The 24,091-nt window shown below is 37.7% G+C and overlaps 1 protein-coding gene across 2 annotated transcripts; it reads left to right on the top strand.

Moving 5' to 3' along the window:
• The first annotated feature begins 20,883 nt into the window (after positions 1-20,883).
• On the top strand, positions 20,884-22,221 carry LOC127810144 (late embryogenesis abundant protein D-29). 2 transcript variants are annotated; one of them, XM_052349425.1, is made up of 2 exons: positions 20,884-21,350; positions 21,455-22,221. In XM_052349425.1, exons 1-2 carry the CDS (start codon positions 20,996-20,998, stop codon positions 21,982-21,984), a joined length of 885 nt encoding a protein of 294 aa, XP_052205385.1. In that variant the 5' UTR covers positions 20,884-20,995; the 3' UTR covers positions 21,985-22,221. The 2 variants fall into 2 exon arrangements, with proteins under 2 accessions (XP_052205385.1, XP_052205386.1); XM_052349426.1 differs by having other exon boundaries at positions 20,888-21,350; positions 21,467-22,217.
• Positions 22,222-24,091: the final 1,870 nt, after the last annotated feature.

Genomic DNA, 24,091 nt, shown 5'->3' with positions numbered 1-24,091 from the left:
TGCTCAATGATATGAGGGTTGTTGTGTCCTCTTGTTACTTATTGATGAAGTTCCCCAAGCTCGAAAGAGTAGGATAGGTTCGATGGGATTAAAAGAAGGCACGCACCTGCTATGTACCGTCTACGAAGGGAAAAATGACTGAGGAGAGTTTATCTATCACTGAATAGGTTATACACAAATCATTGGTAAGAGCAGTAGCCCACAACCCCCTGCCAATCGAAAAGTTAGAAGCAATACACTTGAGTGAGATTGATCTCGAGAAGTTGACATATGTCGGCTCACAGCTCCCAGGACCAATAAAGCAGGAGATTGTAAAGTGTTTTCAAGAGAACTTGGATATCTTTGCTTGGACACTAGATGACATGCCCGGGATTAGGCAGGACGTCATATGTCACCAGTTGAATGTAAATCCCCAGTTTAAGCCTGTCCGACAGAAAAAAAAATGAAATATTGCCCTAGATAGGCTGCCGGCACTAGAAGAGGAAATCTATAAATTGTTAAATGCGAGATTCATTCAAGAAGTGTTGTATCTTGAATGGCTGCCAAACATTGTCATGGTCAAGAAGCCCAATGGGAAGTGGCGTGTGTGTGTGGATTTCACTAATCTCAACAAGGCGTGTCCCAAAGATTCTTACCCACTGCCTCAGATTGATCGATTAGCGGACGAAACATCAAGATATCAACTACTGAGCTTCTTTGACGCATTCTCAGGATATCATCAAATAATGATGCTCTTAGCAGATCAGGAAAAAACGTCGTTTATTACAAAGAAGAGAACATATTGCTACAAGGTCATGCCCTTCGAGCTCAAGAATACTAGGGCTACTTATCAACGCATGGTGAATAAAGTCTTTAATGAGTTGTTAGGTAACACGATGAAGCGTGTGTTGATGACATGATTGTGAAAAGTAAGGAGAAAGAATCACATGTGAAAAAACTAACACAGGTGCTCAAAGTTTTCAAACGATACAGAATGAGGTAACCCAGCGAAATATGCATTTAGGGTACAGTCTAGTAAATTCTTGGGGTATATGATCACACAAAGGGGTATCGAAGCGAACCCCAAAAAAATTCAAGCAATACTGGATATGGATCCCCCGACATTAGTTAAGGATCTATAGCGATTAATGGGCTGAGTGGCAGCTCTAAATTGGTTCCTTTCCAAGTTAGACGAGAGGAGCCTACCATTTTTCTAGACACTGAGGGCAGGGAAAAAATTTGAATAGACAGAGCAATGTCAAGAGTCATTTGAGGCACTAAAGGAGTATCTGAAAGAGGTTCCCCTACTGACACATTCAAAAACTGGGGAGACATTATATTTGTACCTGGGCGTAAGTGACAGAGTATTAATTACGGTATTGATAAAAAAAAAGGGACAAGTGGACCGGCCAGTATACTATGTCAGCAAGATTTTACAGGGTCTAGAGACACGTTACCCCTTAACTGAAAAGGTGGCACTGGTAGGGGTGAGGAAAAGTTCAGATAAACTAAACTAACCGAACCGAACCGACCAAATTTCGATTATTTTATGAGATGATTCGATTTGATTAGTAGTATTTCCAATTTTTGGTTATTCGCTTAATCGATCTAACCGGTTCAGCATAACCGCCCCCCCCCCCCCCAAACACAGAACCCACACCCGACCTGCGACACTCACTCCCCCCTTCTCTCTCTCTCTCTCGCAGGCGAGATCGTGAGATCGATTCCGACTGCCCTAGAACACGGAACCCACACCCGATTGAATTAAACCCTAACCCTCACCCCACTATCCCTCGCCTTCGGTTCTTCTTTTCCTTGTACTTACATGATCGATGAGGGTTATTCCAAGATCTGGTCCATGGCAACGACTGCCAAAGTGGCGGAGGGGAAATCAGCGACGATAACGTGCGCTTCGAAGCTCGTCAACCAGGCTCTTTTTCTTCCCAAGCGCTACAAGATCCCTGACGACCTCAACTCTTGCGTCAAAGACTCAAAGGTACACGTATTTTTGATTCAATGATTCTTGTTCACTTGTTCTAAAAAATTCTGATTGGGAAACTCTTTGGCTATTTTCGATTCTTATTCATTTGTTTTGGAAATTTTGATTGGGGACTGGAAAATCATTTTGGTTTCATGTTCGGTTATACTAGGATTATCGGTTCTAATTGGGGATTGGGAACTCTCTTGTTATTGTCAGTTCGGTTCGGTTATTGCATTTTATTATTTGGTTATTTCAGTTTCAGTTAGTTTGGTTATACTAGGATTATCATTCGGTTCGGTTCTGTTATTAGGGATAATTCGGTTCAATTTGGTTAGTAATTTTTGGACAGTTCAGTTCGGTTATAACGAATTGCACACCCCTAGGCGCTGGCCCTATTGAATACCTCTAAAGAGTTAAAGTCATACTTTCAGGCTCATTCTGTCATTGTATTGACGAATCAACCATTGCAAAGCATCTTGCAAAAGCCTGAATGTTCCGACCGCCTCACCAAATGGTCCATTAAACTAAGCGAATATTATATACAAATTCATCCATGACAAGCCATAAAGGGACAAGCATTGGCAAACTTTATTATAAAGTGTACACCTTCTAGTGAGATGGGAGCAGATAAGCAGGCAGAATAGATACTATTCATGGACGGACATCTAGTTCATAAGGAAGTGGGATCAGGATAATACTAATGTCGCCCAAAGGAGAAATGCTAGAATACTCTCTGCGGTTTGCTTTCCCAAGCTCCAACAATGTGGCAGAATATAAGGCATTGATCACTGGGATGAGATTGATGCAGAAGCTGGAAATAACACAGTTAATAGCCCGCAGTGATTCCCAATTGATTATTCAGTAATTTCATAGGCAGTACGAGACCAAAGAACCGGTAATGGCACAATACTTGCAGAAGGTGAAAGGCATGGCACATACACTTCAAAATTTTTAGTTAGTACAAATAAACCGATCACTCAATGGACACATTGACGCTTTATCTAAGATAGCATTGACTAAAGAGACTACTAGTCAAACAGTATTTGTTGAGGTGCTTCAACAACCCAGCATTGAGGAAAATGAAGTGACATGTATCGATACAGGAGGTGATTGGCGAATGCCCCTCTATCAATATTTGACTAGCAGTGAACTACCCAATGACCTGCTAGAAGTAAGAAGATTAAGGATACGAGCTACAAGGTTTACCATTATTGATGGGGTATTGTACAAGCAGGCCTTCACTATGCCACTTCTCAAATGTTTAGGTCCTCAGGAGGCCGAATATACCTTAGCAAAAATTCATAGTGGGGTTTATGGTGAGCATCTGGGAGTAAGAGCCCTAGCAACTAAGGTTTTGCGGGCAAGTATCTTTTGGCCCACGTTACGGTTGGATGTGTTAAAGAAGGTTAAATCATGTGACAAGTGTCAGCAGCACGCTCCAATCCAATCCGCGCCCATATCCCAGTTACAACATGTATTCCAATCCATACCATTTGCTCAATAAAGTTTAGATATTTTGGGCCCATTCCCTCAAGCGTCAAGACAAAGGAAACTCTTACTAGTGGCAACTGATTATTTCACCAAATGAATTGAGGTCGAGACATCGGCCACCATTACAACTAGAAAGTTAAAGCAATGGTTAGAAAGATATTGTGTGTTAGTTCGGAGTTCCAAGAATTATCATCACAGACCATGGGAAGTAGTTCGATTGTGACTCATTCAAGAATTTTTGTGACAACTTGAGGATTCAACTACGATTTGCTTCAGTGGCATATTCTCAAGCTAATGGGCAAGCAAAGGTCAGCAACCATACTATATTACCTAGCTTAAAAACCCGTCTTGAATGAGCCAAAGAAACATGGGCTGATGAATTATCGTCCATTTTGTGGGCCTACCGAACAATCAATCGGATCGCCACCAATGAAACTCCCTTCAATCTAGTTTATGGAACAAAAGCCCTAATTCCCATTGAAATTTCAACCAAATCTCCTAGGCTAAAAATGTATGAAGAGGGTAATGGCTCTGGTAATTTCGTGTTGTTGAGTGAAAATTTGGATCTAATCGATGAATAGCGGGATAAAGCTACCATGAGGATGGTTACCTATCACAGAAGAATCGCCGGTTATTATAATTCTCGAGTAAGAAATAGACCCATGAAATAAGATGATCTAGTACTCAGAAGGTCCGCCATAACCAATGTGCTCAAGGGCAATGGAAAACTGCGAGCCAATTGGGATGGGTCATATCGCATACAGAGATTAATTAGCCCCAACACATGTATTTTGCAGACCCTTTCAGGAAAAACTCTTGGGAAGACGTGGAATTTGAATTTATCTCAAGCTGTACATGAACTGTGTATCCAATAAGTATCAGTAATAATATAAGCCCTAATTGGGGTCGTGGATGTAGGCACATTTAGCTGAACCACGTAAAAAACGCTTATGTGTTTATTACTTACGCTGTTATTTTGTTAAGTATATACTTGCATAACTCACTTGCAAAAAGGAAAACCAAGTCAATTCAAGCCCGTTGCCTCGTTTCTAGCCTAGCAATGAGGGGAAAATGAATTCAAGTCAGTTGACCCATTTACAGCCTGACAATAAGGGAAAAACGAATTCAAACCCGTTGTCTCATTTATAACCCAGCAACGAGGAAAAAACGAACTCAACGTCGTTGTCCCACTTATAACCTGACAATGAGGGGAAAATGAATTTGGGCCCATTGTCCCGCTTATAGCCCGATAATTGAGAGAAAAATCCAAACTTATTGCCCTATGCATGAGCCGACAATAACAGATAAATCATAATCCATTGTCCTACTCACAACCCAATAATTGGGGAAAAAATTCAAACTCGTCCCATGCGTGGCCCAATAATCAAGGATAAATCCTGACCCTTTGTCTCGCTCACTGTCCGACAGTAAGGATAAAAGGCATTCAAACCTAAGGTATGAATCGATCTTATCACACAAGATAATTAAAGAAGATGAATGTCAGGAACAAAATGACACTGAAAGTAAAATTTTTACTACTGAAAAGAAAATAGAAAGTATAAGATACATAAAAAAAAAAGGAAACAGAAAAAGATTTAGTCATGGGAGCGAGATTTTCAGGATAAATGCCTAGCAAACCCAAAGGATGTGGTAGGAATCTCCGTAGGCATCATTGGAAGTTCCCCCTCTTCAGCCTCGACCGCATCTAGCACACCTTCACAGCCTCACCTGGAACCTCCTCAATCACCCTGAGGTCTTAAGGAGCGCCTATCGTATCCTCCCCCAAGAGTTTAAGGGGAATGGCTCCCACAGGCCCGTCAGATTTTCAAAGTCATCCACTAAGTGAGAATCAAAGTATGAAGAAAGACTCATGGTAACGTTCGGTTCAAACTGTAACACCCGGTGTAACCAGTGTTAAGAGGATGAGAATGTTAGTGTAGGTGCTCTAGACCCAATCAGATTGGGCATGTTGTACACTGACAATTGTAATCATGTTTATTATTTGAATAAGGAGTTATTCAAATTCACAAGAAGTCATTCTATTAGTTTCTTGTTATTATTGTAATAACCGAATGAAACTAGATAGAAGTCCATATGATGTATACTGTGATTAATCTGTAAAGATGTGAGATGATGCATCACAATTTCTAGACATCATTAAACGTCCCAAGTCGTAGCAATGTCAAGAATGGACATTGACAATTGCGGTAAGACTTGTATGTGCTATGTTTTTTCTATGTGATAGCAATGGGAGTCTCACACCCATAGGCATGGGGATGCCTAGACAAGTACATAGGTGACCAATGTTGGAGAACATGTCAATGGACATGACTCGCCATGAGAATCCATTTTGGTTATATGTTGATGGTATTCTCATACAAGATGGGTGTAACTAATCCTTGGACCTAAGGTTGTCATGGTCATCTCATAAGAAGATCGGTATGCTTTGACATCGTTTCGATGGGCCTAGACAAGGGCTGCATGTGGGCGATCGTTGGGTATATTATGAGGCTTATGAAGATGGGTGCATAGCCAAGATGGGACTTGTCTATCCCTTGATAGTGGATGATGTATCTAAGGCGCCTTCGGTGGATATTCACTTTAAATCCATGGCCATGGTGAAAGAGATCAATAAGGAGTTATTGATTCACTTTCTATTAAGTGAAGATATCTGGAAGACCGAAGAAAACTCATATGATCGTTATCAAGCAACACATTGCCATACTTGAGATCACATAAGATATATTGACGAGAGGATCGAATTACACAGTAACCATGCTTGTGAAAGGTTATTTGCAGATTATGAATCCTTCTGAATAATTGGGTAGGCATGATGCCTTGCTAGAGGCCAATCTTGTCTTATGTGTTTGTACTGACACATTGCCAACATATTCGGAAGCCTAATGAGTCATATGCAATAGGCACGGTGTAACGCCCAAGATTTTTAAACTGAAATATAATGTAATACTTGGGATTTTATTTTAGCTTCTAATACTTGAGCAAATATGTCGTTTCAAGGGATTATAGAAGCCTTGAGACAAAGGTTCAATTTTTGAGCCAGTGGCAAAATCGTAAATATTGAGGTTCGGGTAAAAGTGTAATTTACCTAAAAACCAGGGGTATTAGCGTAATTAGTCCTTTCTTCGGGGACTAAAATGCAATTAAAAATTGGCCTAGGGACCAAGTTGAAAAGGGTCTAAGTGCAATTACCTGAAAAGTTTGGGCCAAAGTGTAATTCTTGAAATATTTTTCCTAAGGGCATTTGGGAGATTCAAGAAAAGCCTTATAAATGATTTTAGAGATAAGGATGAAGCCTCATGATGATATTAGAGATAAGGATGAAGCCTCATGATGATATTAGAGATAAGATGAAGGCTCATGATGACTTTAGAGATAAGATAAGTATTCATGATGACTTTAGAGATAAAGATTAAGCCTCATGATGACTTTAAGAATAAGATTTGATATGATTTGGATAAGATTTGATAAGATCTTATTTGGATAAGATTTGATAAGAATGATTGCAGAATATCTTAGAAGATTTGGAATGATTAGAGAATATTTTTAAAGATTTGAAATGATTGGAATATCTTGAAAGATTTAGAAAAGATTTGAAATGATTGTGACTTACTTGGTGACCAAGTTTCCAAGCCTATAAATAGGGCTCATGGCCAAGAGTTTCCTCATTCTAAGTTGGGATAAATTCATGCTAGACGGAAGTGCTTCGAGCTTTTTGTAGAGGTGAAGCCTTCAGCATTCAAATCTCATCAAACCAAGTTAAGGTAAGTACATTATGAACTATTTATGATGTTTAAGCATGACTATGAACTATGTTATGTGGTCCCTCATGTTATGTTATGTTCACGCAAGTTTCGGGACCGGAGCTCGGTAGCGCTACGCACGAGGGTTCTTACCCCTGCAAGTTGGTGGAACCTCTCGTGTCTCCATACGATATGTTATGTTATGTCATGACTTGTTTAAATACATATGATGGTTCTCTTGTACTTACTGAGATTTGCGTAATCTCACCCCCCTTATGTTTCCCCCTCTCCCAGGTGAGCATGAATGAGGAGACCAGGACATGGACGTGGAGCGCGGTGGCTTATTTAAAAAGGATTTTCAAGAACTTAAGTTTAGTTTTCTTTTGAAAACAATGTTTTTTAGGGTTGAACTCTGATCTTTTCCTATATGTATGCCATAAAGCATGTCTTGGAATTTTATTTGATTTAAAGGAAGTATGATTTTTGGTTTTAAGCTCCGAATATTTTTATATGAATATTATTATCATTAAGCATGTAAGTAAGTTACGGGTGTTACACACGGTCCCTGGCTTAAACCAGGAGAGTGGACGTATGGTTAAGTGGGACACTTCGGCAAGAAGTTGTGCCATCGTAGGTTCTCACGGAAAAAGAACAAATAGACGTAATGACGTCAATATGGCGAGGGGTCGTCATAATGGAAAGAGTTTCCTAAAATGGCAATTGATTAAATTAGGAAGGAGTTTCTAATTTAATAATTTTCTATTTGTTGGAGTGGCAAATAGGAAATAAAATATATTTGGGTTAAGTTAATGTTTGGACTAAATTAGATTTGGGCCAAATATTAAATTAAATATTGTATTTGAACTAAATTGGATTTGCGCCAAATATTAAAATAAATATTATATTTGGACTAAATTAGATTTGAGCCAAATATTAAATATTATATTTGGACCAAATTAGATTTGGGCCAAATATTAAATAAAATATATTTGGGCTTGAATTAGATTTGGGCCATAATATTTTATTTAACCTATAAAAGGATTGGGTCATTTAATTATATTTCTAGTTGAACTAGAATAAGCCCGCTTAAGATTCTAATTAAATTAGAATTAATGGGCTAGCCCAATCCATTAGGGTTTTAGAAACCCTAGGATATTTCCTTATAAATATCCCTTTATGGGTTGTCCAAAATTAAGGGGGGTTTTGGTGTCATTTTTCAAGAGTTGAAAAATGTATTGCCGCTCACTCTTCTTCGTTTCTTTTGGCATCAATACGAAACGAGGGCGTTCTTTTTCCATCCATACACAAGCCGCGCAAAGGAGAAGAAGCTAGCACTCCTATTCCGCTCTCCTTGCCAACGAACGCGTGCCGCGTATCACGAGTTAGAGGCCGAACGCTTGGACGGCTCGAATCCGCGAATGACTCAATAATCTAAAGGTTAGATTTATTTTATCTGTATGTGAATGATTTGATTTCGACGTTGATCCAATCGCCGGGATCGGGGTAAGGTTCAAAATTTTTGAACTACGTTGCTTGCCCCGTAGCGATCTTGTTTTCCTTTCAGAGAAAGGGAGTAAGAAAACTTCCAAAAATGCTCTTGAGGATGTGCTAGATCCTTGAGATTGAGGGTGCCCTATGAGAAGGGTATTTTGGTAATTTGGATAGTGAAATCTAATAAAAGGGTATTTTGATAAATTAGAAATAATTCCTATGTGGAATTAGGTGAGTAAGTGAATAAAATCCCAAATTGATATTTATGTGGAGATATGGGATTAATAATTCATGAAATGAGAACTTTGGTAATTTAGAGTGATTCCATAAAGGAATTTAATTATGGAAAATAGGAAAAATGGTGGATATTAAATTATTTGAGGAGAATAATTATATTTTTCCGAAGTTGGTGAATTAATGTGGTAATGCCACATGGAGGGATGAGATTAAACTTGGAAGCCAAGGTTAGTGTCTTGTTGTGACACTTGGCATCTTGTGGTTCAAGTATAATTGGGGTGATTTAATTAAATGCAAAAGAAATGTTAATTGGTCTTTCAAGCATTTAATGAGAGGCATGATTATATGGATTAAATAAAATCCAAAAGAAAATGGTAAATGGTCACCATTAATGCCTTGAAAAATATGGAGATTTTATTAAATGAGAAAGAAAGCATTTATGTCTTTCAAAGTGGTCTCTCATGTGATGGTGGAAAATGGTCCCATTAAATTTAAATGGGAAAGAAATGAGAAATTGGGAGATGGTGGCTAGGGACACATGGCATAATCTTGTGAATCGAGAATAGGCTATTACATGAAATTCAAATTGGTGAATTAATGGTCTTTCAAGTGTTAAATGCAAGCCATGATGTTGTTCCCTAAAAAGAAAATGCAAAAGAAATGGAAATTAGTCACTCATTTATGAGTGAAAATGGGAGGATTTATTTAAATGAGAAAGAGTGAAATTAGTCACTCAAGTTGATTTGTTGAAATTAGTCAAAATAAATATTTGAGAAAATGGCTAATTTTGGTATTGGAAGACTAAATGATCCAAGGGTTAGGATCAAGTCTTGAAAAGGTGAGATATATCCAATGGCTTATATTTAAGTCTTGAAAATGGATATGAAAATAGTCTCATTAAGTAAATGAGAAATAAATGAAAAATGCAAGAGATCTAATGGGTGAGATGCATTCTTGAGAAGGAGAATAAATCCAAGGGTGGGGATTTAAAGAGAGTAAATGGCATGGATTTCCAACCTATTTAAAAGTGTGTTTTCTCCTAGAGAGAAGTCTTGTTTATTTGAAATGGATGGTTGAGATTAAGTCTCCCTTAAGCACATGGATTGTGCTTTAAATGGATGGTGAAAATACATTCTTGAAATTGGAAAATGGTAGTATATAAGGGCAAGTATGGAAGACTTGTTTACCCTTTGGCCATTTGAATGAAAGAAAGAGAGAATAAGAAAGAAAAGAAAGAAGAAATGAGAGGAAATGGAGAAGAAATGAAGAAGGAATCAAGGTAAGTCTCATTCTTCTTCTCCTTATTTAGTGTTCTTGTATGTAAGGAAAGTAAATATCTTTTGGAATGCCATCTTAGATGGGAGATAATGAAGATGGAAGCTCTCTTGAAATGGAGATTTAAATATTCAAGAAGAGGTAAGGGATGGCCCCATGGGAGGGTGGCCTTGCAATGGGTTGTAAATATGTTTCATAAATGTATATGTTGCATTTGGCATGTTCTTTTATGTTCATGAGACTTATGGCCATAGGTTAGTTTGAGAACATGGTTGAAATGGTGGGTTGATGCCTCTAACCTTGGAGGGTTGTGAGGGAAAAGAAACCCAGCCACACTTGCATGCATTTGGCATCATATAAACTTGTTATTTTCATATTTATTTGGCATTGCACCCTTATTGAGCTTAATAGCTCATGAGGTTTTTACCCTCACATGTAGGTTGTGAAAGCATGGTAAAGTCAAGGCAAAGTGAAATGGAATGGGAAAGCATGGAAGAAGATTCAAGTGTATATTTTGGCTTATGGAAGCTTATGTGTTTGGTTTATGTAATGTAAATTTGTTGTTAGTTGAAGTGTATGTTGTATTTATACAATGAGATAGTGGCTTATGGCACGTTGGTGCCTAGGTTGAGTGAGGTCTCATTTGGTGTGTATGGTGGGAAGCACTAAGAAGTTAAATCCTATGATTTTTGGTTGGAAAAATAGTGGGTGTTTGATGTATGTTGTGGAGACATCAAGAATATTGTTTAAGCCTTAATTATGGAAAAATAAAGGCAAATTTGAAGGAAAGTGAGGTATTTTATTTATTTTTAATTTCTGGAAAAATTAGGCTTTAAAGGCCCAAGAGAAAAAACAAAAAAAAAAGTTACAGCAACCAGCAGCATCCAGCAGCAGCCCCGCGCACGCAGGCAGGGCCGCGCTCGCAGGCGGCAGCGGTCGCGCGCGGCCGGTGCCCAGCGGGGCCCCGGGCGTGCTAGCGGGCCCCGCCGGCCAAATTTTTTTAAAATTTTGGAATTTTGGGAAATTAAGGGGCATTTTTAAATTGGTTTTGGGCCCCGGAGGAATTTTCAAAATAAAGGGATTTTTCGGGCATTTTTGGAGAAAATGTCGAAATTTTGGAAAATTGAAAAATTGAGTTTTTCCTTCAAATTTGGTAATCAATCAATGGATTGATTTAAATGGTGATTTTATGGAGCCCGGTGAAAATTCTTGAATGGGAAAAAAATTAAAAATAATTGAGAAAATGGCGATTGGGCGTCTGAATGAGATTTTCTTTATAGCCAATGCGGTGTGGCTAAAGCCCAATTTTGCTAGTGAATCCTGGGATTCAGGGAAGGGAATGATGAGTCTAGTTCCCACCTAGGGCGTTTCGTCTTGAAACATAGTCCACCCTTCGCCAAAGGCCGGGCAGGTGGTCAATTCGGGTGATTATTCACGAGTAACACCCGTAAGTGGGAACGGGGCGTTACACAAACTGACGCCAGTCTACATGGGTAGACTCCTCAATCTCAGGAGTAAGAAGTTTGGGAAAAGTCTCCCCGGGGCACTGGGATTCTAGGTGAGTGCGAGCCAAGTAAAAGCCATACTTTAAAAAGCCTACAGCGTACATCCCCTTCTTATCTTGGCAGTCAACAGAGAGGCGATATTTCCTCACCGCTTCAGCCCTAATAGTGGCCCTCTCTGTTGATGAAACCTCATGGGCCTACTTGCGGCTTATCTCTAGCTTAACCAGAAGCAAGGAGTGTTTATGAAGAAGACCCTCATGCATTACCCTCAATTCGTCCTTCTCTTGCTCCAAAGCCTCCAGCTGGTAGCGCAACTCCTAGATTTCCCCTTGGAGACCCGAGGTGCCAACCTCAACCTCAAATAACTGAGCACGCACCCTCTCTAGTTCTACCTCTATGTTCCGCTTCCCTGTCGCCGCCCGTCGCACGTGACACTTTAGCTCATGGTGTTCTTCATTCCAAGCGAACTAGCAATTTCTCCACTCCAACATCTGGACCTCCACTTGTTCACGATATGCCCTTTCTCGTGCGTTGGAAGCAATAATCCCTTGAGTCCCCTACATAAAGAAAATGGCCAATCTGAGAGGTTGTCTAAAAATCCTTGTGCGAAAAGAGGAAGAGAAAATCAACTTACCTGCACTAGGTGCTACTTGGCTTCATCCCTGGCCTGGGTGTGGTTTCCACCAACAAAACGTCGCTCATCTCGAGGAAGAATGGTGGAATAGATAAGACGGGCACCAATCCCAGGTTCGAAAATAGAGTCTGTTTCTAGCACCCCAGTTGATACTTGAAAGTCCGGCCCATAAAGCTTGGTACCGTCCTCGAGAATCATTATATGCCTCACTTCGCCTAGATGAGGAAGGATGGGAGGTGATCCCAGAGACCTCTCGCTGTCAAGGCGCCGACAATCCTTCCTAAATTTACAAACAACATAATGTAACTAATGCTTGTTAATAAGAGCCAATGTGCTCATATGCACATATATATCTCTAACAAGTGAACTATTTTAATCATATGGAATGAGAAAGTATTAACATACAAAAATGGGCCATCAAATATATTTATGGAACAATCTTATGAGTGAAAAACCACAGCGAAGGAAATACAGAAAATAAACAAACGAAAAACAATAACTGTAAGGAATGATTCCCCCTCCCCCCCCCCCCCCCCCACCGCACCCCACCCCACCCCACCCCCACCCCCAAAAAAAATGCAACATATAGCATTATCAAGTCTACAAAATCCCAGATTCCTCGTCGTATTACTGATTGATAAGAAAAACAAAAACAAAAAATACCATAAAACTAAAATTCAACAGTTGCAAATTCACTAAATAGTAACATAACAAAACATATCAAAATCCAACAAACCCAAACATAAACCTCCTAAAGCTAATTCTTCGGAAAACACACTAGCAACCCGCAAAACCAAAATTAGAAGACCCAAAACACAAATTATTCAAGAAAAACTGAAAAAGTAATTAAACATTATTGTCATGAATTTGATTAGCCTTTGCCCACCAAATTAAAAACAAAACTAAACAACATAAAACATATTAAACCTTAATCTCAGAATTGGTATCAGCTACAAATTACAAAAACAAAAAAGCACAAATAGTTGTCACATTGGAAGATGAGCAATCACATCAATTAGATATATCGTTTATACAGCACTGAAACAAATATATCATATAGCACTCACAGTCGCCAAGCTACGTACCTTGTATTATGCACGCACAGTGCATAAGCCTTACCATCTATTTTGCACTTCTTATTTTTCATTTTGTTATCAAGTCACACCATTTATCGCTTTGTGTAGCAGTTAAAGGTGATGCAATGATTTCGTGGCATGCCACAAAGTTACGTACTGCTTTACCATCAAATTTCAAGTACATTCATGTTCCTTTTTTTTCCTTTTCAAAATGTTTAGAAATTAATATTTGCAGGCACTTAATGTATTTACTAAGTCTAAGAACTCATAAATAGCAACTAATAGAATTTCACAATGAGATTCATACCCCTGTGCTATTATAGTCGTAACTCTTGTGCAGATCATGCCTCAGCCTCAGAGGACCATTCCTAGTACTTTTTTCTATTGATTGACATAATTCTATAATCTGGACATAAAGTTTTAGCTGTTATTCGAATAGTGGGGATGAAATTAGCGTGCTCAACCAATTTATTTATGAATTAGGAGTGAATGTTGTTTGAAAAAAGAATTCATAATACAACAAGACATCAAAGAAACAAAATAATGAATAATACAACATAACTATGAAGAAACCAACACAGAAATATGCAATTACTTGTTGAAAGTGTCGAATAGATAAAAACCACATAATGAGGGAAAATAAAAAAAAAAATGAAATTGCTACAACGAAAAACAAGAAATTTAGGTTTAATTAACTTTCGTATGTAATATATTTGTATATAGAAGTAGATATTCAACAGAAACGGTCCCATAGAAAATGCAAAATTTTATGGATATGTTGATGGAAAGGCAAGCAATCAAATAAAGTCAATGTCGTTCCATTGAAAGGAATCGATTCAATGTCCTAAATGCATGAATAGCATGAAATTACCTTCTGCTACCAGTAACACCACTGTGGAAGAATAATACCTCATACTTCTCCGGAAAAGATCTTCAGCGGGCGTAGAGGCAACGAGAGGTTGCGGCTGGAGGCAACGACAGCGTTAAGGTGATGGCAGCGTTGAGGCAGTGGAGGCAATGGGCTGGAGTGATTGATGCTCAAAAATGTCAAAATTTTATTATATTTATACTCTTAGTTTAATCTGAAAATTGGTTTTAATTGAATATTTATATGCAATTTGTGGTTATATGCAAGTTTAAAAAATTAATATAAAAATATATAAAAAATAGTAATAATAAAATAAATATAATATAATATAATACCTATATAAATATAAAACACATATATATTCCATACATATACATGCGTGCATGCCTTATAATATACCATAAAAGCATATATAATATATAACATATGTTCACTTGAATTAGAAGCAACATGCGTGATGCATAACATATATAATATATTAATAATATCCTCAATTGCTTGCAGCATGAATCAGTGGGCTTGGAGGCCGAATTCAACAATTTAATCAAGCCTAAAGAGCAGCCCAGCTCGTGGAATTAGCAATGCACATCAACTTTCGCACGCGATCCCAACTTTGTAATTTAATTAAAATTAAAGGGGCATTTCAACTAGGGTGTGATGCTATACACAAGAGCTTATTTCAAGCAGATCACGCGTTTCCATGCCTCATAAAGCCATTTCAAAACAATACACGATATTTTGTCAGAGCATGCACAAATGAACGTGGTGGCATGCGACGTAATTTCTTCTTTGACGAGGGCTATTTGTAGAATATATACATATATATATATCAATCGTCAACTTTAAAAAAGAAAAGACCCCCATCCGCCATTTCTGCAAGAATAAGGGGGCGACCAACACTGTTCTTCTTGTTTTTTCTTTGAGTTGTTCTTTTTGTTTCCGTTCAACGCACTGTTTTGTTCTTTTCATTTTGTTCTTCCAATACACTGTTCTATTTCATTTCAGTTATTTTCATTTACATTTCTACTCACATATTTACATTCTGCAACTTTAATTTCTTGCACTTTAATTTCAGTCATTTAAATACTGCAATATAACCTTTGTTTCTGTATTGAATAATGGAGATGTGTGGCTAAGCTTAAACTTGGGCCAAGGCAAGGACTGTGTCCAATGCCACTGCTTACCCAAGAGAGCCGAACTCCTTATGAATTAACAATAGGTTGATTTTAATTGGGCAGAGTGTAAACTGAATCTATTGGTGTGGATTGAAGCGTGATCCTAAACTAGAGTCTCCATGCCATGTATGGAGGTTACTTAAATTGGAAATTGTTTTCATACCCAAACTCATTTGATTAATCTGAATTATTGATCTCTGTTCATTAATTGCAATCCAATTTATGGTAATTACTTAATCTAGACTCTCTCATGCCATGTATGGAGAGTGCTTAACTTAGAATTATCATTATCTGGAGTTGTGATTATTGGAAGAATCTCAAGGTATGTTAAGTGTATTTTGATTTATGATAGTTGCTTAATCCAGACTTTCCCATGCCATGTATGGAAAGTGCTTAACTTAGAGCTATCATCATTTTGGAATACAGTTAAGTGCATAGCCTCAATTTTAATCCGTCGATATTAAGTATTTTGATATCTCTTTGGTAAATCAGTGGGCTGGCATATAAATTGCTTTGTCCCAAGATTGCCTTCCATACACAAACATCATCTTTTTAATCTTGAAAAAAACAAATCGTTCAGCTGGACTAGTTTGACAAACCCGTTCAGCTCCTAAAAATCTTTCACCGCATTTCATTTCCGTTTTGATCTCCTAGTGAATTGACCTGGACTTACCCAGAAAATTAAATTGTGTTACAGCACACACTCGTACACTAGCGAGTATAAATGCCTTGTGCCTGCGCGCTTGTTTCTTCTTTATTTATTTTGTATATGTTTGTTTGAAATAAATGAACAAGGTTAAGCATAGCCAATTTTGGCGCTGTTGCCGAGGAGATCGGTGATGGAATTATTGCTGCGAAAAAAACATTGTAGTTTAGTTTCTTTTATTTTTGTTGTTATAAGTAATGCATGAATAGGTTAGGTAAGATTCATGAACCATTAATTGATATCATTGATTGTTAGAATTCTTATTTGCCTTTGATTTGTCACTGTCATATTTACTAATGTCTCATTATTTTGATTACATGTCTATGTTTGGAAATGCGTTTGGTTATCCCGATCCCATAGAGAAAAATGAGTCTAGACCTCTTAGGGATTATTTGCACCCTCCCGAGCAACCAACTCCATCTTGCATCAAACATTCGGTCAGTTCTTATAGTCTCAAATTCGACCCGCGTTGTAATACCCCTAGAGCCCAAAGAAGTTAGTATATATCAAGTATAGTGTAAGAAAGAAATCAACACCAGCTAGATACCTTTTGGGCTGAATGCAGGTAAAGAACTCCAGGGTTAAGCATGCTTGACCTAGGGAAATCCAATGATGGGTGACCCCCTTGGGAAGTTCACGTAGGCCCATCAGGATAAGTTGTTCTGGTCCTTCCTATCGCTCGATGCGAGATGTTACAGGTGGTATCAAAACCGACCCTTGGAGAAGGCGGTCCAATGAGGGTAGGGAGTGGCACCAAGGCTCGAGGGCCTGTACAAGGAGCGACTTCTGGTAGGCTTCTAGGATGGTAGCCTCCAAAGGGGAGAAGGTCTGGGACCAGTTGTAAGGTCGCATGACGAGGACGTCATGTGCTCTTAGGGGGGAGAATGTAATACCCCGAGAGTCCAAAGAAGTTAGTATATATCGAGGATAATGTAAGAAATGAAATAACACCAGCTGGATACCTTTTGGACTGAATGCAGGCAAAGAACTCCAGGGTTAAGCAGGCTTGATCTGGGGAAATCCAATGATGGGTGACTCTCCTAGGAAGTTCGCTTAGGCTCATCAGGATAAGTTATTTCGGTCCTTCCTATCGCTCGATGCGGGATGTTATACGCGTACTACCCAATTGTCATCCTTAGATCCTTTAAGAAATCTTGTCAATTCACAATCGAGTTTCAATGAGGATGATGAACTTAGAGCTAGGTTGGATTCTGTAACCCAGAAGGTGGAGTTGTTAGAAAAAGAAAATTTTCAAAATTTTTATGAGATAGAGGTTAGATGTTCGGTGTGTGAATCGTCAAGTCATAAAACAGATTTTTGTCCTAAAATACCTATTTTGAAGAATATTGTGAGTAGGCAAAATTCTGATTTTTACCCACACCACATCGAGGATAAGTTCCATTCTTTTCAGAGTCAAGGGGATGATTCTTATTTGTCGGGTTACGACCCAAATCTTTATACTAATTACCCCAGCTCCTATAACCATTTGAATTATCCATGGAGCAATTACTCTGCGTTCCAATCTCATGAGTCTTTCCCTCCATCACCTTACCAATTTGAATTAGAGTAAGGTTTACATCCAATGTTTATCAGTCTCCATATGAGAAATCTTTAGAGGATACCCTTCAGGAGTTCATGGAAGGTCAAAAAAATTTTGAGCAAATGGTCGAATTTCAAAAACAAACCATTAGGGCCACAAGTGACATTTTAGAACAATTGTCCTTGTTAACACAGTCCTTGAGCATGAGTGAGCCTGGTGAGTTTCCAACCCAACCCAATCAAAATTTTGTAGGTCAATGTCTTAGGAAGGAACTCTCGTCCAGTGATACCATAGGTCATGAACCAATCCAGCCTATGCCCAACCCTAGGAGTGATGAACCAATTGAGAGACTCGATGACCCTAGGATGGTACGAGCAATCATAAAAGAAAAAATGGACCAAAATGAAGCAAGTTTAGAAGAAGAAGCCCAAGAGAAAGAAGATGATAGAAACCAAGAGGAGAAATCTAAAGATGTCATAGGTTTATCCAAACTTGAGCCTAAATTTATGTTCCTTAGGTTGGTCTATGTAGGGGATTAAATTAAACCAGACATGTGTGAGGTGTTTGTGCAAATTAATATGCCACATTCTGATGTAATAGATCCAACACCTCTGAATGAAACATTTTCAAAATTCATTAAATGCTTTTATAAGAAAAATCCAATTGCATCATTTTGAAAATAATGTTATAAGTGGTTTAAAGCATGTAATCATTGTTGTGATTCGAAGTGCAACCACTTATTTGATCCTTAACTGGAAGAAAAGGAAAAAGCAATAGAAAAAAAATAATAAGAATAAAAGGCTATTAGTTTTGCCTTCATGTAGTTGTTTTTTATTTTGAATGTGTGTTTTTTGTTAGAGAGTTCTTTTGTAAGTTTGGCATTCCTCTTTAACATTCACTAGTTTATGCTTCTTCTTTTTTTTAGTTCAAGTTTTGAAATCCACTATGAGCATATGGATCTTTTCTGTATTGAAGACACCAGGTACTCCTAATCTCAACTTTTTATTATGTCTAAGCATATTTCACCATCCAAGTATTCCAAATTTTTGTGTTATTGTGCTTAAGAACAATACACAATCCAAGTTGGGGGGTGAGGTATAATTGATTCATGCTTAATTGTGGTTGTTTATTTGATTTATTTTTGATAAAAAAATATATATATACTTGCTGGTGTTTGATGTGTTAATTTTTCTTAGTATTATGTGGCTTTGTTAATTAGGCTTTAGCAATTCTAATTCTTTTGAAAAAAAAAAAAAAATGAGCTTTGTAACATTCGAATGAACTCTAGCACATTCGAATGGCCCATAAGTCCTTAGTGCACATTTTGCCAAAACCATTCGAATGTTCTTAAAGTCATTCGAATGTCCATGAAATTCATTCGAATGTCAGCACTGTTGCATTCGAATGACCAGCTAAATCCCTTCACAAATAAGATTACTGTTTAAAATTCATTAAAATGAATTTTGCTTACATTCGAATGAGGCATCCATTTCTTGACTTGGACTCCAAAGTGATCCAAAATTAGAATAGAATGACTTTTGAAATCCGCAATCATGACTTTTACTAACTCACTTTTCCCATCTTAACACCTCACCTCACCTCACCTCATTACTCCTTAGCATACCTTTTATGCCATAATTACTTTTACTAACTCATTTTTTTCCATTTCTAACACCTCACCTCATTACTCCTTACCATACCTTTAATTAATTTATGTCATGATTACTTTTACTAACTCACTTTTCCCCATTCCTAACACTTCACCTCATTACTCCTCATAATTAACCTTATTACTCCTCATAATTAACCAAAGCCATACCCTCATAATTAACCTTAAGGCCATATCCACATAATTAACCTTAACTTCATAATCCCATTTTAGACTTTACATAATCCTGAATTATCGAATTAATAATTATCGAGATACTTAAAATCCAAGATTGATAACTCAAAGTTACTTGATAAGTACATTTTTGCTCTAGTGCCCTCACAGGACCTTTGTTTCATCCCGATACCACTTTAGGGTTGTTCCTTACATAAAATCGAAACCCTTTCAGGGTTTCGATGACTTTCCGAAAGTCTCTTACAACCATTCAATTTTTTAGGCTGTATCTTACTTGTACTAAAAATTGTTCCCATTTTGATTGCTTTCAGCATTATAAATCTCGTCACACCCCGAACCCGTTGGGAGGCTCCCATCTAAAGACACCTGTCCAGAACATCACAAGATACACATACATACATCTATTTCATGGTATCATTTCAGTTAAGTATCGGAAGGCCTGCATGAGGGAGCTCCCAGCATGTCTTCTAACTATCCTTGTGTTGACCATCCAATGCCTACTCATTCTATAAGAAAGAGAACGACCAAAGAGTGCAGGATAATATCCGCATAAAACTCTAATACTTAAGTCAAATATTTATATTTACTGAAGACTTAGATATAATATTGAATTTAGTACCAAAGATATACATTTTTTAAAATGAGTATTAAATCTATTTATAAAAAATATAAGAATTTGTGATAAGTATTCTTAATATTTTAAAATTAAATAAAATTAAAACTCTCATAAATAATGCCTATTCTTCACAAAATTCTTAAAGAACTTTTCAAATCATGTTCGCGCTTCATTCATTCAGACCCCCCAAGGGATATTTATTGGGCAACTTTCGGGAAGCCCTGTCTCCTGGAGTTAGTCACAATCTTCAAGAGAATATGATCTGCTCTTGAAAAATTATGGGAGACTGAACATTTTTATGTTTCCGACAGACTATTCAGTCTTTCAAAAATCGTTTTTGGCTTTTGTTTTGAATACTTTATTTTTTAATTTTTTTTTATCTTTTTAGTAAACTTTTACTCATGATACATCACATATAAATCCTTAATAATATTTTTAAATTATAAAAAAATTAATTATAAATAACTTAAATGACATAAAATATAAAAAAAATTTAAGTGAGTCCAAAAACCCAAATCCTAAGGCTACACTGGAAGGCTCTTAACGGAGTTTGGACCGCCGAGGAAAAAAAAATGGGTGGCATCTGGGACATCACAGAAATAGACACGTGTCTGTCTGACAATAGCCGTTGCCTTACATGTTGGCCACGTTTTATCACACTTGTCCTTCGCTCTTTTCTTCCTTCAAAGCTTCTATTTCTATCATATTATCATCATATCATATATATTAGTACTCTCGTCAGTTGCCCGTCAATTTGTGTCCCACTGCAAACGGTTTGTTTAACTTCAATTGTTGTCAGTCAATCTGATAAGTTGCAATGGCCAAGAATAAAAGAATAGTATTCTCCCGGCCGGTATTATTAAGGTGGGGCGTGGTAATTGTGGTGGCGGCGATGGTGGTCACTGCCACCGGTGCGGTGGCGAAGGAGGAGGAGGACAGCAAGTATGTAGAGGGGAAGGTGAAGGTAGAAGAGGCGCGAGGGAAGGCCGGAGAGACTGGAAAGGAGGCGAAAGAGGCATCAGAGTCATGGACGGAGTGGGCTAAGGACAAGCTCTCCGAGGGACTCGGGTTCAAGACCACTGATGAAGAGTCGGCGATGCACGACACTACTGCCGAGGACGCCTCTCAGCAGGCCAAGAACACCGAAGACAAGATTAGGGACGTTGTTCCCGGTACTTCTTAAATTTTTGGGCGCAATAACATTAGTGCTTTATATATATATATATATCAATAGTACTACCTAAATTAATTAATGGTCGTGTCAACACATGACAAGATGATGTTGCAGGAGCTGCAGAATGCAGTACAGAGAAAGCCCAGGAAGCGGAGGATGCTGCGGCGGAAAAGGCTAGGCAGGTGAAGGAAACGGCACAGAAGGCAGAACAGATGAAGCAAAGGGCCGGCGAGAGGGCGGAGACGGTCAAGGGGAAAGCCTATGAGAACGCAGAACAGACGAAGCAAAGGGCCGGCGAGACGGCGGAGGCGAGTCAGACTGCTCAGGAGGCCAAGGATAAGGCAAAGGAGAAGGCGGAGACGGCGAAGGAGAAGGCAGCGAGGCAGGCGGAGGAGGCGTACAGGAAGGCGGAGGAGATGACGAAGAGGGCAATGGATGAAAGCCAGAAGAAGGCCAAGGAGGGTTACGAGGCGGCGAAAAGCAAAGCTGGGGAGACTCTGGAGGCAGCCAAAAGCAAAGCTGACTCCACCAAAGACACCATCGCCTCCAACTACGAAGCTGCCAAGCAGAAATCCTCAGAAATCAAGGATGATTTGTCCACCGGACGAGGTGATCGGGACGATGAGCTTTGAGCTTCCTTTACCTAAAATTTACTCTTTTACCTACAGCTTTGTGTGTTTTTTTTTTCCCGTTCTTTTTCGAGGCAGCATCCATGACAGAGACTTATATGTTAATTAGGCAGCGTGTGGTTTATTTATTCGTCCGTTACATTGTGATGAATGTCTTACTGCAGAAGCTGTAGCCATCAGCATGCTCGTAATTAATGTTTCCGTCTCTGATTGATGAGAATCTTCCACACCTTATAATTCATGTCGGCACAAAGTTACGAAATTAATTGAGTTTTTTTAAACTTATTGAAATCGATTTTTCTTTTTTTATTAGTGAACTCACTTAAAATGTTTTGTGAATAAATTAATGAACTCACTTAAATATTTAATAAGTTAATTAAAATGGAACAGATCACATAAATTTAAAAACTATTGATTTTCCTGGCACTACTCTTCGTAGTAACTTCTACACCCTTTTTGCAAAAGAATTTATTTTTAATTTTTAATTTTTAATTTTTATTTGAAAAAGTAATTTCATTTTAATTTCAAGAAGTCAATGCCATCAAAGATGGAATTAGAAAATGAATTTGACATTTTGTTCATAAATCAATTTTGTAGAGAATACTTTCTACTTTTTAAATTAAATTATTATACAAAGGGTGTTTTAGAAAATAAAAGTAAATAAAGTTATAATATTGAATTTATTTTAATTTTAAATTTTTAAAATTTAATTAAAATTTAATTAAAATTTTATATTTTAAGTTCTCCCAAACATGAGAATAAATTGTGTTTAAATTTTACATTTCAAATTCATTCCTTATATAATATATAAGTAAAATAATTAAGATAAAAATTAATTGATTTCTATGTAATTATAGATGAGATAAGCTCTTTCCTTAATTAATAAAAGGGATTTGGGTGAGATAAAATTAAAATTAAAGTTTTAATATTTGTTCCTTTAAATCTTATTAGTTAAGGCTCTCTCCATATAAATAAAGGTACTTATATAAGGTATTATAGATATATAAAAAAAAATTAGAGAGCATATCAAATATCTTGAGTTGAGTTTGGATTATCAAAGTGGTTATGGACATTTGGGTGCGTTGTGGCATGTTTTTCATCTTGAAACGTAAAGAAGGCTGATAATATGATGAGTCTTAAAGGTCTACTTTTGCAATTAGTACGATGCTTGGGAGATCTAGTGAGTTTATAAATTCGGTGATATGGTAGTAGAGGTTGTCATTGAGGTGGTTGTCCACGTTGTGTTTGATTTTGAGGATGCTTTGATAATAAGATTTAAGAAAAACTTCAATGAACCTTGACAATGAGTTTTTAAATAAAAAATATTTGTTTAAAATTGAAATTAGGATATAAATTGAGTAAGACTGCTCATCAATTAATTAACATTTCTTTTATCCGAGTAAAGTTCAAATGTTAATCAAGTAATTATAATTACGTTTGGAAATTCAGTATAGGCTAACTTTCAAATAGAAAATTGAATATTTGTAATTGAGTAAGACATGCTAGGTCTTGAAAAATTAATCAATAAATATTTGACCTTAATAGAGAAATTATCCTTAATATTATTGTCAAAATATAATAATTGAAACTTATTTGGAGTGAAGGAAACTGTCGTCAGAAGCTATATGAGATATTGACACCCAAAAGCATAGCTGTGGAAAGAAGGCACCTCACGGAGAGAACTAGTCTCTCGGAGAGAAGGAACCTCACAGAGAGAACTGGTATCTTGGAGATAAGGCACCTCGCGGAGAGAAGCTGGTCTCTCGCAGGAAGGGCTTCTTGTGGAGAGAAGAGTTGGGCCTCTCAGAGAAATTAGCTGGCCGAGTCCTCGATTCTATTGACGGCTCTCGGAGGAGGTCTGATACACCTCCCAGAGAGGAATAGGTTAGCTTCCAGAAATGAAAAATGCCTCTTTCGATAAGGTGCTTCAAGGGCCTTGGAGAGAACATGGGTTCTCTCGGAGGGACACGATTGACCTGATCTCAAATTCCGAAAGAGATACAACACAAGATAAGGGTTAGAAGGCTTGCGAGAAAGATATCCAGCGAAGACCCTCTATAACACCCATTTTCCTAGAACTGCCCGAGAAGAGGTGCTACTAGGGAAAATA

This window comes from Diospyros lotus, chromosome 9 (assembly GCF_014633365.1).
Source record: "Diospyros lotus cultivar Yz01 chromosome 9, ASM1463336v1, whole genome shotgun sequence".
Lineage (NCBI taxonomy): Eukaryota > Viridiplantae > Streptophyta > Magnoliopsida > Ericales > Ebenaceae > Diospyros > Diospyros lotus.
This window is presented reverse-complemented; position numbering and strand designations above follow the sequence as displayed.

What these genes read in the sequence shown, in the direction of transcription:
- LOC127810144 (XM_052349425.1), top strand. Translation starts at nt 20,996, where the DNA reads ATGGCCAAGAATAAAAGAATAGTATTCTCCCGGCCGGTATTATTAAGG. An exon ending in GATTAGGGACGTTGTTCCCG is followed by an intron (nt 21,351 to 21,454) that starts GTACTTCTTAAA and finishes ACACATGACAAG; the next exon opens with ATGATGTTGCAGGAGCTGCA.